This window comes from Perna viridis, chromosome 6 (genome assembly GCF_037379345.1).
Source record: "Perna viridis isolate PV_CMFRI_1.1 ecotype Kerala chromosome 6, ASM3737934v1, whole genome shotgun sequence".
Classification (NCBI taxonomy): domain Eukaryota; kingdom Metazoa; phylum Mollusca; class Bivalvia; order Mytilida; family Mytilidae; genus Perna; species Perna viridis.
In genome coordinates this window covers 11,805,624-11,820,414 of record NC_142450.1, presented here as the reverse complement: position 1 = coordinate 11,820,414, position 14,791 = coordinate 11,805,624, and the positions used below count along the sequence as shown (strand labels likewise).

Sequence of the window (14,791 nt, the reverse complement as noted above, 5' to 3'; positions counted from 1 at the left end):
GATTACATTTTTTTTTAAATTTCTGCTTCTTTCAGAAACATTATTTTATTTAGAATACAGAAAGAGTAGGGGACATAACTCATGTCAGACCAATAATTTGTGCATATTTTCATTGCAGAGGGAAAAAGGTTTGGAAAGCATAAATTAATTATTTCAGATGTTTGTTTAGTTTGACCCTCCTCAGACTAAACATTTCTGCTATTTTTAAGATATTTTTTTACAAATAAAACACTAGAGAATATTTTTTTCAACTGGAGATATTTCGTAAATACAAGTTTACAAAAAATAACAAATTGAATGTGTTATATAAGATTCACTTGTGATCCATGTTTGTTATCATTTTACCTATATTTATTTTTATGAGAAAATTTCAAGCAAGCAATTTTTAATTACAATTTGGAAACCATCATGTGCCACCCATCCTCACATATATCTTTGATTTTTATACTCAACTGTACTTAAATATTATCAGAATTGTGGAACAGTTTATCCGTTAGGTCATCTGCACTGTACCTACTGAAAGAATAGAACCATTTAAGCACATCCTATTAACAAAATTTAAAGCTAAGACTTTTTGGGCCAACAAAACACAAGAAGCCATGTCATCTCTTACAGACACATAATCAGGCATGGGAGACAATTATTTCACTTTATCATATATTTAGAAGTACATGTAAATACATTCAAACCTGAATCAAACATTGTGACGTCCCATCTTTTATTACATTTTCCTTGCAGGGTCTTTCAGATATTTAGAATACTGTAAATCTCAACTTTTTAAGTATATGATAAAGTATATATTAAACTGTATCACATGCTATATCACCCTCTGGCCTGAGGCACTCGTGCTGATATAGATGTTTTTGGGATGATACAGCAAGTCATAAAGATTTTGTCAAGTATTTTTCTCTATTTATCAAAAAGGGAAGTGTGCTACGTGCCTCTGTTTTAAACATTAACATAGCTGTTAAAAATGAGTGTAATATCAAAATTTTAATAAAAGTGCTCCTTAGAGCCTGAATGGCTAATCAGGGTTAAATATGCTTCAAGATGGTTTATCAGTCAATTTTGTTTACATGAACAAAAACAAACAAAACAAGAAGATTTAAACTGCTATTTAAAACTTTCCCATTTTTAAAATAATGATACATGTACATGTAAATAGCATCTACCACACTCTGAGTACCAACAATTACTGTATCTTCCAGAGCATAAAATAAAAATATAATTCATATAAAAATAAGCGCTAATTTTGCTGTAGTAAAGTCTGAAATGTTCTGTTGCTATGGCAATCCTGCTTCAACTGCGGCTACCAATGCTGCACCCTGTCCACTGCCATCTTTTACAAGAAACAGTCGGAACTGAAATAAAGAAATTACAAACCAGATGTCGATTTCACAAAAGTTGTAAGTGTGAAATTGAACGTAAATTATGATGTCACAATGCTATTTTAGGTTGTGATGTCATTACTTACGATCAACTTTAGACTTACGACTTTTTGTGAAATCAACGCCAGAGGTCTAAGTCAAAATTTACTCAGGAGATAACTGACCCTAATTCCTGTATAACAAATGCAAAAATATAGACCACAATCAATATTGTCTGGTATTTTATGGTCAAAAGCATTAAGGCTAAGGTAGAATAAGTCTGGGCTAATTGCTTTTATTATAATAAAAAATTTCTTCTTTTGAAACTTTAACATTCAGAGATGATTTTACGAGGTCAACAAACAAATGGAAATTGGCAAAATCAAAGTAAATTAAAAATAATCATAACTGTAAAATCCAGATCTGAAATAGTGGAAGTCTGTTTAAAAAATCATCCCTGAACATTGTTGACAATTAGATTTGGCACAAAGGCTGGTTGGCCTTCGCAAAGACATTAATTAAGATCTGTATTAAAATAAAAAAAAATAAAAAAACTTTTGTGGAGGAAGCCTTCCTTGAAAATTTACCTAAGTAGACATTTTTTATTTGACCAAAATGTTGATTGCCCTTGGGGAGGACATTACATAAAATCAGTATACTTTAAGACAATACCTTTGTGGAAGGAACCAGTTTCTGCAACAGTGTGTCCATGTGATCATGAAATCGTGGATGATGTTCATACAGGGAGCCATCAATTCCTATTGATACCTCTGGTTCATTGATGTGGTGAAGTAAAACGGCTAAAGCTGTTAAAATATAAAAAACGACTAGAGGCCCTAAAGAGCCTGAATCGCTCATCTGGTCAAAAATATCTTTTTTAGCCTTCTGAAGCTGGACTCTTTGACACTACTGTACTATTGTACGGATCAGACAAGGTGATTCCAATACAACACCTACTCGCAAAGTAGGGGTGTAAGTGGTTCCCTTGAGTACTTTTTGCATTTTAATTTTCACTACAAGAACTAAAATTAAAAGTATATTTTTGCCTTCAAAAACTGTCTCTCTGACGGAGACGGACAGACAGTCAGACAGCCAGGGCAAAAACCATTAAAATGGACAACAAATTATCCTGTAAATGGTCCTGGTAAATGTATTGTATAAATGGTCATAAGTTTATTTTTACCATACATTGTATGTTTCCAATATACTTTTTAGAATGATGGTAAAACTGAATGATAAATATGTTTTCGTATATTTAGAGTTTCCCCAATTTTTTTGTCTTAGTTGCATTTGTGAAGTAATCTTTATCTCATTTATCATGGTAAAATATTTTCTTCTTACCGGTGGCCACAATATAAGCTGCACTCTGAGACATAAAATACAACTGTACATTGTAACATGCCTCTTTAATTACAGTGCCGATTCCAAGAGTTATATCCTATCTACCTGTAGCCACAATGTAAGCTGCTCTCTGAGACATGAGGTAACATGCCTCCTGAACAACAATTACATCCTCCTCAGAAGCAACACCATCAAGTTTCATCTCCTTCAAAACTGAACGAGTGTTTTCAGAGGAGCCAGCACTGTCTCTAAAAATGAAAGCGAGAGGTTTCCTTTAGATGACATAATCCAATATAATATAACTTCAAACGTTGTTTGTTTTGTTGTTTGTTGGGGTTTAACGTCCGAGCAGCAATATTTCAGCTATATTCAGGCGATGAACATGAAGTGGATGATAAAATGAACATGAAATGATGAAATGAAAAATGGGATGGGACACAAGGACAATGGGGCCAACAAATTTAGATTGCCACTGGAAATAGGGAGAGGTGGGTAGGGTTGGCAATTTAGCCTCCTGTGGCAGAGCCCTACGGTTCCTACTCCAGGAGAATACCACAGAAGGATTTTTTTAACACGTGGCATCTTTCCCAACACGTTGCACCACTATGGTTTGCGGTCAGGTTTTCCATATTATAGCCTGACAACCCCAGCATGTAAGACACCAGGGGTACCCCATTCAACCACCTGGGGCACACAACCCAGTTGCTCAGTGGGCAGAGTGCCCTAGCCCCGGGCTAAGGTTCTGAGGACTATTTAGTCGCCTTTTACAACAAGCTTAGCGCTGCTGCGGGCCCTATTCTTTTGACACCCAGACCTGCATGGGGCAATGACATTATGACATTTATGCCCACCTTAAAAATATGGGAAGCACACTGATTTTTTGCTTGTCCACCACTACTTAGGTTTAGTAAGTTTAGGATTGCACATGTACAATAGCTTTTTATCACTGTGGCATGTGCAGAGAATTTGAAAGGGGTCACGAAAAGGTAAGTTCAGAGCAGTTACCTGAACATATTATTCAAATTTTGAATGAAATTAACAAAATTTTCAAACAAAAGAGGAGTGGGTGGTTCAAACCCTTGATTCAGCAACTGTATCATATAAACTTTAATGAATTTAATGAGGTAGACCTAGTGTTAGGGACACAACTTACAAATCATTGAAATGTTTGTATTCACCAATTTAAAACAATTTCATGTAAGCATCAATATAACTTGGACTGACTTCATTCTGTTTCAAAGGAAAGCTTGAAAGGCTTTGGTGAAATTGAATATAATACAAACATATCACCAATTTCAAGAGTTATGTCCCATACCCTGGGTCTACCTCCTTGATTACAGAATTTTCACGGATTTAATGTCATGGGATAGTATACAAACAGAATAATCAAAAAGGTCAAGTACAGTAAATTATAACAGATAACTCTGTGTGGAGTGTAAAAAGGTAATAACAGCTAATGTGTCTTGTCTCGTTTTTTTTTTCAATCGATTAAGGTCAAATACTTGAACTGATGTACATTTGTACAATTTAGCCGAAAATAGAGATTAAAAATAAAATTACACATTACAATGACTGTGAGTTGCCTCTCAAGAAAAATGACGAGTACATTTTTAATAAGTACAGATATGGTAATAATTATAAAATAATAATATAATTATTATACTTTATAACCTATTTATACTTAAAAACCTTACAATCTTGTCAAAAAGAACACATTGGTAGTATCACAAAATACAGTTTCCAGACATTGTCAAATTTAAACAAATAGGAATGTTTATGTTACTCCATACTTTTCCACATTAGTGACTTGTCGAGACTTCCACAGCCACCTCGTCATCAGTTCCTCAGATTCCTTCCCATCAAATAACAGTCCAGCTTTAGTCAATTTGACTAGAACCAGTCGAAACATTTCACCTAGATAGAAACCTCCAAATGACTTTTCAAACCTATGGAAGAAAATTAAATGCTGTTACCATGGTTACCTAACAAAACTGAAACAAAATACTGGAAATTATTGTCATGCTTTTATTAAAATATTGTGAAAAAAATGAAGTAGGCTTGTAGTCACAATTTCTAAATTTTAAAAACAAACTTCTGTGAAAGTACTTTTATTCATGGGTACCAATTGTTGTAGTTTAAGGAAAAATTATCAGTTCAGAGATGCTAGAATATGTGGATTTTACAACTCTATCATACAAAGGAATACAAAATTTCTTTTTCCTTGGGAACCAAACTTCTTGGTTTACCAAATCTACGAAAACCACAAAAATTGGTACCCCACCAACAATAATACTTTCACAGTGTACGAAAGTTTTGGTATAAATGAATTAGGATTTTTTCCTACTAAGATAAACTTTAACTTTGTCCTTGAAAATAAACCAGGCTTTACATTTCTCAAAGAAAACTAAGTGTGTACCAAATTTTGTCATTAAGTGTAAGTGTTTGCACGAATCAGGCAAAATGGCAAAAATCAGAGACATGCATGTCAAAACCCAACCACTTTGACAATAACATGTCACTCAAAGATGTTTCTCTATTTGAAAAGACCATTACTTGATCTCTGCATCATTGGATTTGCTCAGAAAATTTTCAATAGAATCTCAGACAAAGTTATCTGCCCTTAAAATGTTCATGTTCAGTGCACTTCAATGAAATTGTAACTCAATGGTCCAGCATGATATGAAAAATCTTGTGTGTTTTTTCTTGATTCTGATGGTGCAAAAAGTCAAATTACACTATCAAAATAATGGGGTTTTTCATACCATGTTTCACATACAGCTGATTCTTACAGGGACTGACACTAAACAGTTAAAAGATGTTACTTTTAAAGAGTAACTAGAGTGCTCAAAACACATATGATTTAAAGAAAGGAAAGATAACCCTTGGGAATATCACAATTCAAACTTCAATGGTGAGATTTCAAAAGTAGTTCTCTGTTACATGTATAAGATCAAATGTGCCAAAGATTACTTAAATACATGTAGTAACATCTTACGTGTAAGAACCAGGAAAATTGGAATACTGATCTACTTCCTTTTCAAATTCATTTCTACAGAAATCTAAACATCCATTATCTCCAAATGCTCCCCACTCACAATTCACTAGAATCTATAAAAAAATAAGAAATACTAAAATTACTGATAGGTTGGAACCAAACAAAACAGCTAATTCTACAGTTGTCACCATGATGTGATTAACTGATATGGAGCATCCATTTCAAATATGATATAAGACCTAATATGAGGAAGGCATTGGCCTTCAGAGCGAGTGAATTTCACTTTTCACTAAGTAAATTCATGCCATTTATCAGTTTTGCCATTTGATAAGGATATTTTCATCAGTTGGAGCTCAGTAACAAGCATTCCTGGTACATTTGTATTTGTAAAATTCTCGGCCAAACATTTTTGGGTTCAGCATAGAAATCAGGGTTTTATCACAATCTCTTCAACTGGAAGTAGCTTTTTAAAAAAAATGTCCGAGTAGTTCCAACCAAATAACACTGATGTCTTTGAAAAGTTTTATATAGACAGCATTTTTGACAATTTCTAAACTTCAGAAGAACGTGATGTAGTGTTTTGCCTTGATGAAAGTTTCTCAAGAGTCTTGGAATCCTCTTCCAGAGGACTTGAACTTCAAGAATTAGCACAACTGCAGTCTTATGAGAAGCAGGAATTGCTCATCCTCATTGAACACCTGATTTCAACCCATTATTTTTTTTAGTGGTATTCATGTTGTTCATTTTTCTAGTGTGTACTTTTTAATTCTTTCGCGTTGTGTGCTTTATTCTTCGTCTGTTTTACATTTTGCCTTTTGGTATTCCCTGTGTTGTTTTGTTTATAGGTTTTCTTTGTTTGCAACCTCAGAATTGCTACTGGAGTGAAAAAACTGTTTTAATCGAACCTTGAAAAATCTGAATAAGTCAACGCCGGACACATTTTAATGTACATTTATATAAATTTAAATGTATTTTGAACTTATGTAAACCAAACACCTCTCTACACAGAACAAATTTTAAAGTCCAAAATGGGTTTGTTTATGACTAGTTTCACTTGGTTATAAAAATTTCCATTTATGTACGTTTTCCAGTCTTGTTTGTTGTTCTATTATTTTAAAGATTCCTCCTTGTTAAGACATTAAAAGGGAAATTGCTCTTTTTATTGAGATAGTACTTTGTATTTCTACAGCAGTCTCAATATTATTAAGACCTACCTTATCAGATTTAGCATCTTTTGGGTCTAACTTTCTAAAATTCTTAAGATGTTCTACATAACAAGCATTAGAACCAGACCCTGAAAAAAAATTAACAGAAGTTCAACTCTTCCATTAAAATGAAATTTCATGTGTTTTTGTGCTAGGGAAACTGTCACTCATACATAAAGTTGATATCAGACAGCACCAAAAATCCCTTACACTGTATGCCCCACAAACCAAATTTGAAACCAATCAATCAATTGGGAGTCAAGATTTTTGTAACGAAAATTTTGTATATCATTCCATATAGCAAAAAATGACATTCCGAGAAAACAAAAAGGTAATATTGGACAGCATCAAAAATCGCTTTCAACGTTTGTACTATGTGTATAAAGCCACACACCAAATTTGAAATCAATCAATCAATTGGGGATCAAGATAACTTTGACAAAATTCAGACCATTTTTTCGTTGAGTTGGGGTATAATTATTCTCTATGGAAGATGTAGTGTTTTGATTTTCAGTGATTTTGAAATGGGTTGTGATTCCATCATCATAAAAATCAAACTTGACACTTATACTGCAAATCATAAAAAAGCCTCATGTTTGGATGTGTGCACATTTTGTTTCAAGTTAAATAGCAGTCTTAGTAAGAATCATGCAATTTCTATGAAATGTGATACACCCCAAAAACGACTACCACGGTACACATTTCTACTTTTGTTATTAAATTGCTAAATAGATCTATATGATGAAATGCATAATTATTCATTCCAATCTGTCTGCTCTTAGGAGATAGTTCACACTGAAAATCCAACCGTTTCTATTGTATTTCAGTGTCATTTACAGAGTTATCTCCCTTAATTTTGAATTCTGCAGTGCATTCTATATAATTTTTATCTCTTATGAACAAAGGTTCGATGAAAAGCCACATAAAATTTTCTTTTTACTTAAGTATTTTATAAAAAATATCAAAAATAAAAATATGTAGGCTTTCCAACCAGGAATCACATTTTGCATGATTCTTAGACGGATACTTAAAAAAAAGATAAGTTGTAAGGAAAACATTTATAAAAGTAAATGCCTTTAAATAACTACAAGTAAATCAGTTGAAAGTTATAGAATAAACTATTTCTATTTTTACACAAATCTGTACTTGCTAGAACTAATGTTATGTAAATCATGCCAAACCAAGGGACCTAACTTACCAAGAATCAACCCAATTTTACATTGCTTATCTACATAGCTCCCAGCCATTAGGGTACCAGTTGTGTCACTAATTCTTGCTACTACATCTACTGGTATGGACAAACCCTGGAAAACGAAAAGAGCATTGTTAAAATATATCAATAATTTGTCAATAGAGCTGATGCCCACTGCTTGTCACATTACCTTAAACAGATCAAGACCGCTAGAATACTGATGGACACAAGAATGTCACGCCTATTAGCCCAAATACTGTGAAAGCACATTAATTTCTGGAAACCAATTTTCCTGTTTAGGGAAGATATACAAGTTCATGGATTCTTGAATTTGTGGTTTTGAGTTTTTCAGCATACATATCAATGGGAATCTCCTTTTTGCTGGGAACCAAATTTCGTGGTTTGGAAACTTATGAAAACAATGAAAAGTGGTACCCAAAATGCAATAAATTTGAAAAGAATATATGCTTTTATCTGTGAGAAACATGTGGAATGTTTGTACTCCGGATAACTGAACCTGCTTATTTTGAAAATTTTATGACAAAAATTAAGAAAAATGGAGGATAGGTACTCTTCTACCTGTATACCATACATACACACTTACCCCTCTTCTAGCAATGGACTCTTCCAACATTCCACAAGGGTCAAGGCCTGGACCATTAGTACACTTGAACCTTTTTGTCCATGTGACCAATACACTGTTCTTCAGGGTCTTCTGTACTGTTGGAAAGGAGAAGGTAAACCCTGGAAAAAAGAAGACACTTATTTTGGTAAATGTTCTCAAAAATACAATGGCTCGATGTTGTCTTTAGTTGATGACTTTGGTTCTGATTCCCGAAAATTACGGACCTGAAAATTATGTCTCAAGAAAAAAAAATCTAGAAACTCATTGTTTTGATGTATACTGCGCATCCTTCTTCTGGAGCAAAGAAAAGTTGATAAAAAAGTGTGTGGTATACACGGAAGAATACAGTATTATCATTCATTCAAAGTCAGTAGTGTCTATATGTACATTTTCATCAAGTCTAATCAAACAATGGAAATTGGTTTCCAACAAAACATTATCTTTAACTATTGTGTAAAAAACATTTTAACAAATGAACATTGTAGCTGTTCAGTATCAAATAATTTTTCATACAGCTGTCCTGTTACCTCAAAAAGCATGTCTAAATCTGTTTTGATGAGCTAATCAATAGTGAGTGTATGATTTTGAATAAAAACTTTCAAAAATAAGAGCAATTTAATAATCTAACCTTATCAACTCTTACAGTAACCTTACCAACTCCTATGGGAGTTTGACTGAAGGCAATTAAGTATCTAACCTAATCAACTCCTATAGGAGTCTGACTGAAGGCGATTTAAGTATCTAACCTTACCGACTCCTACAGAAGTTTGACTGAAGGCAGTTTAAGTATCTCACCTTATCAACTCCTATAGGAGTTTGACTGAAGGCAATTTAAGTATCTAACCTTACCAACTCCTACAGGAGTTTGACTTGTGATGCTGTGCTCTGTAATAAAGGACTCCATACTTTCTGCTATATGGTCAAATACCTTTAAAATACAAAATTTTCTAAGTATTACAGCAGGTTATGTAAAATTTAGATTAAAATGCTGTAATTTTGACAAGCAGTGAAGTAGAGTATATTTTAAAGAGAAGACATATTGAAAACAGTTTTTTTTTTTAAATTTGATGGAACTTCATGATAATGGAACTAGGGAAGAAAATTTTGTGTTTTAAGTATTAATGTTCCCAGCCACTTATTTTTGTGCATTAAAAATACCATAAAAATTTCGTTTTGTCTGGAACCAAGTTTTATGATTTTTGTAGTTTTGGAAAACCATAAAATCAAATTTCCAACTAAGTGTACTACTTTCCCAGAAAAAAAAATTCATGCCCTAATAAAAACTACAAATTCAAACTAACAAATGCTCTACTAATAAACAACAAACATTTACACCACCAAAATGACAGTACCTTTGGCCTTAAGGAGGTAGACCTAGGGTAAGGGACACAACTTTTCAAATCATTCAAACGTTTGTATTCAGCATTTCACATCAATCCTAAGTAAGCATCTAATGAACTAATACAAACATATCACTGATTATGTCCTTTACCTTAGGTCTACCTCCTTAAGCATCAATTGCAAAAATTTTGCATTTACATATAAATGTACACTGTATAAAAAAATGGAAAAATCAAAAATTTAAAGTGGTTTATAAAATTATCATAATCATACCAGTTCAGCTGGACCACAGAGCTGGTCATCAGTCAGATTATAATATTTTGTTGTGGTTTGCGCGACACCATCTTTAAGATCTACCAAAACAACTCGGAAGTTAGTACTACCTAGATCTAAACCAAGGTATCTTCCATTCTCTGTAAAAAATTAATACTAGTATATGTAAACGTCATTAATACAGCTTTAAAAGATGACTGAGGTCCTTACAGATGTAAAAATTTATGCAATATAAACATTATGAGACAGACATATACACATTCCTACAGACTGATGTAAGACTTTTATTAATGCATTGTCTTAAGCACCTACAGGTGTAGGTGGAGCAAAATAATAAAAAACTTCAAAACTTTTAGGAACTACATTTGTACAAGTATGGTTCTTGCCTAGCTTTAATCATAGATTTTGTAAGCATTTCCAGCCTTGTTAATAGCTGTCACTGTTTTCTAGCTTGTTAATAGCTGTCATCCTGTTTTCTAGCTTGTTAATAGCTGTCACTGTTTTCTAGCTTGTTAATAGCTGTCATCCTTTTTTCTAGCTTGTTTGGGTGTTGAACTAAGGTTCACTTACAAATTTCAGTGACTGAATTTATTGGGAAATACTTAATGCATGTAAAAATTCAATTTTGTGAGTAGAAATTATTTTCCCTTGCTAAAATTCGCATGTGGATTTATATATGTATTACTTATTCATTTCAGAAATAATCCTAGAAACTTAGATTTAGTGATTGTAAAAGTTTAATACCTAGTATATTTAGCTGGTGGAAAAAATTCTTAATTTCACCCCTCTGTTACAATGCACCTTTAGTAACTGCCTTAAAGAGCCACCTAAAAGTATGTGTGCATTCCCTGAACTTACCATCCCCCTTCACCAAGCTGCTTACATAAGTACATTCCCAGAACAAGTTGGATTTTTTCCTCTCTTCCTCATCTGTACTGTTTGCAAAATCTATCTGTTCTTCGAAAACTTTGATCATTTTCTGTACATCATTATCAGTAAACCTCAGACTCTCCAAAGCTTCACAAACCTAAGTGAAATGTCATATAAAAATTGATAAAAACTGTGAGCATGGTAATTTTTTTTTTATAAATTTTGTAAAATGAACACATCCCTCGATTGTTGAAACCACGAGAAGTTTTATTGCAGAATGAGAAAGAATATTTGACAGTAAAATGTACTACTTTTTCAGTGAATAAGATTAAGATTTTGAGAATGAGCCATTTTCCTGATATTCAGAATTTAATTTCAATGGGCCATTCTATAACACCACTGTATTCACCCCAGTTTTAGTAGGGCTTATGCTGTTCATTTTTCTGTACAACATGTACATGTATGTACCGGTAAGTTTTTTATTCTGTTGTGTTGTACATTTTTATATGATTTGTTCTTTATGTGTTCTCTTTTTGATGTATGTTCCTTGCATTGTTTTGTTGAAGGATATTATCCCATTTGTTGTATATTCAGTATTACTTTTACTTATGAATATGTAAAAATATTCTTACATTAAACCTTTCCCAGACATTACTCATCTATACCTTCTGTCTTTTTGTCTCCGATTTAATTTTCTGAATTCCAGGTCTTTTTGAAATTTCCTCCATTCCTAAAATATCAAGGCTGCTTAACAACCTGTAAATATACATGACCAATAATTAATTAGTTTACCCAAAATAGATGCCAAAAAACCTCAAGATAATTCAATTTCAGTCACAAGAAGTTTAAAGAATAATCAAGGGAACCAAGGTTATAGTGAAAATCAAAAGAATGTAATCCAGGGACAAATACAACAAAGAACACAAAGCAACTAAAATAATACATACAAAGTAACAAAAATAATTGAGCAACTCAGATTCCTCTAAAAACTGGGACCAGGTGCAACAGTAGGGCAAGCGTCATCTGCTTTTCTAGACACCCGCCGAGTTGCTCATAATCTCTAAGTGTAAGTCAAGATATGAAGCTTATTAATATTGTTGTGAATTCATTATTTGCTTACTTCAGTATACAACTCTTTTTATTAGTATGTTCCATTCTGTCTTTTTTCAATAATTATTGTTTATCATGTTAAAAATGCACACCCTACAAGCATTTGTCTATTGTGCATTTAAAAGCAGGTTTAGAGCATTCATTTATGAGGTGTTTCAACTTTTAAACTAATGATGAAAGTGTTTGTCATGGTAAAAAAGTTATCTAAGGAGGTAGACGTATGGTAAGGGACACAACTCTTACAAATCATTGGAATGTTTGTATTCAGCAATTTACATCAATCTTATGTAAGTATCAAAGTAACTTTGACTGATTTCATTCTGTTTCAAATGAAATCTTGATAGACTTTCGTGAAATTGAATGTAATACAAACATATCACTACTTTAAACACAAATTTTAATTTCTCCACTCTTGACAGTGGAGACATTTTGAGTGGAGTCACAGTGTCTCCATTCTCCACAGTAGAGTCACCATTTCAAAATTGTCTATAATGAACTTCTCCTGTCTTTATACCAAGGTATATGTATTGGTTCTAGCAGTTTAACAACATTTCAGTAAGGGACAGAAAAAAGATATTGAAAACTATTGAAATACAGCAATTTTATCCTAGTTTTTCCTTAGTGGAGTCACAGTGGAGAACATGAGTGAGAAAATACTTTATCACAGTTCAGTATTGGTTTCCTTCAGTACATGTACATGTTCATGTAAAACATTTAAACTACATGTACATATAATTACTCAAAAATGCTGTCATTGTTCTGTTTATTCAGTCAACAGTTTTTACTACTGACCAAGACAATAGATCATTGTCATATTTTGCCATTTTTTTTTCTCTCGCTCTTAAACAACATTAAAATTCAATAAAGGATAATGCAGAGGGCAAAGAACAATCACGGTCACACAATTTGCTCAGGAATCATGAAGACATCATTATGGTTCAGTATACGTATAATGAAACATTTATCGACTTTTCATACATGCAGGAAACAGTGAATTTATTACAGCCTCAATAATTAATCCCTTTTGAGATGACCTCAATCGTGAACGTTGAACAAATGTACACTACAGCTATTGTACAATTATCTAAACTTCAAATACATGTATATGTTCAGTTAAAAGTAAACGACAGCAATTCAAAATGCATGATACTTAAACAAAGGAAACATATTAAACAATGCTGTGCCTCGAACTGTTATACAGATAGCATCAACGTTTCTGAGTAACTTACAAATTACTAAAGCTTTTAACATACATGTTCATGTATGAAGTAATACGGTTTCATACATCTAATAACCTACCTGCTACATCTAGCTTCAATGGTCAATTGACATGCAAACCTTTTGAAAGGTAAAACTGAGATAAGATTATTGACAAATATTTCCCGCACTATTTATTTATTACACTTTTGTTATCTTTCTAGAATTTACTTATGAGAAACGACGCATCCCGAGAAATTCCAAGCAACCAGAAATGTTAAATACCACAAAATAGGGTAAGACAACAACGACACCGAACTTTTCACTCTTTTTTTTTTCACATTTATTACCAAACCTTACCTATGTCACATGGATGAAATAAGGAATAACATTCTTATCATTGTATGCTTGATCACAATTATATTTGATCTTACTTATATCCGTTAATTTTGCTGATTAATTCACTAATCATTTTACTAGAACAGGAGCGTAACTAGGCCTGTTTTATTTGTACGCAAAATTACGGCGAGGGGTCTTGGGGGGTCGCTCAAGGCCCCCAGTGAGTCATTGCATAAAACATTTATTTCATCTTTAAAATTTGTGTTATTTTTGTTACTTTTTCCGAAAGTACGCAACTGCGTATTCGCGTATAGGCAGCTACGCACCTGGAGATATATATAATCTTTACCAGTAGCTGACATATACAGGATTTTTCAGTGATCAAAAATAAAAAAAAAACTCAAAGGAAAAGTCCTGAATCATGTTGAAAAGGTTTATTAAATAGAATTTTAACCAGGTGCTCAAGCTGACAGGGAAAGCGCCCATTAGCTGCTTTCACAAACATTCACAGAGTTTCTCATATAATATCATACACTGTTAAACGAAAGAGTGAAACTCTGTTCTCCTGTGGAGATAAACACAATCACCATAACAACGAATCAATCAATGAGTTCATAATGTCGTTGGAATAGCATATAAGTACAAAGCTGTGGCCGATGAATGAATAAGAAGTAATCGCGTTTGTCAAGTAGAATCGTCATGAGCCACCCCCACCCCGCTTCCCCTATATACAGTTGTAGTAGGTCCCTTCATTTCTCCAATTGTGATCAATAAATCTTCAAAAATGTAAAATGTTCAACCAAAGATAAGGGCTTAATATACACTCCCTACTAAAGAGCAAGTCAGAGTCAACACTCAGAACAGTCCATTAGCTGAAGTCTTGTAAAAAGTTTTGACATGGGTATCAGGGGAAAGATCAAGAAATTCATAAAGGGG

At 33.1% G+C, this 14,791-nt stretch overlaps 1 protein-coding gene across 1 annotated transcript; it reads right to left on the bottom strand.

Annotated features, from left to right (window-relative positions):
- Window positions 1-1,100: 1,100 nt before the first annotated feature.
- LOC148613668 (hexokinase-2-like) lies at window positions 1,101-13,758 on the bottom strand. Its single transcript, XM_088587145.1, has 13 exons — window positions 13,619-13,758; window positions 11,875-11,965; window positions 11,198-11,366; window positions 10,340-10,479; window positions 9,575-9,653; window positions 8,705-8,844; window positions 8,107-8,212; window positions 6,918-6,997; window positions 5,704-5,816; window positions 4,499-4,654; window positions 2,814-2,956; window positions 2,040-2,173; window positions 1,101-1,361 (listed from the first exon to the last, which is right to left on the bottom strand). The coding sequence occupies exons 2-13, from the start codon at window positions 11,935-11,937 to the stop codon at window positions 1,284-1,286; spliced, it is 1,401 nt and encodes a 466-aa protein (XP_088443271.1). The 5' UTR covers window positions 11,938-11,965; window positions 13,619-13,758; the 3' UTR covers window positions 1,101-1,283.
- Between the last annotated feature and the right edge of the window lie 1,033 nt (window positions 13,759-14,791).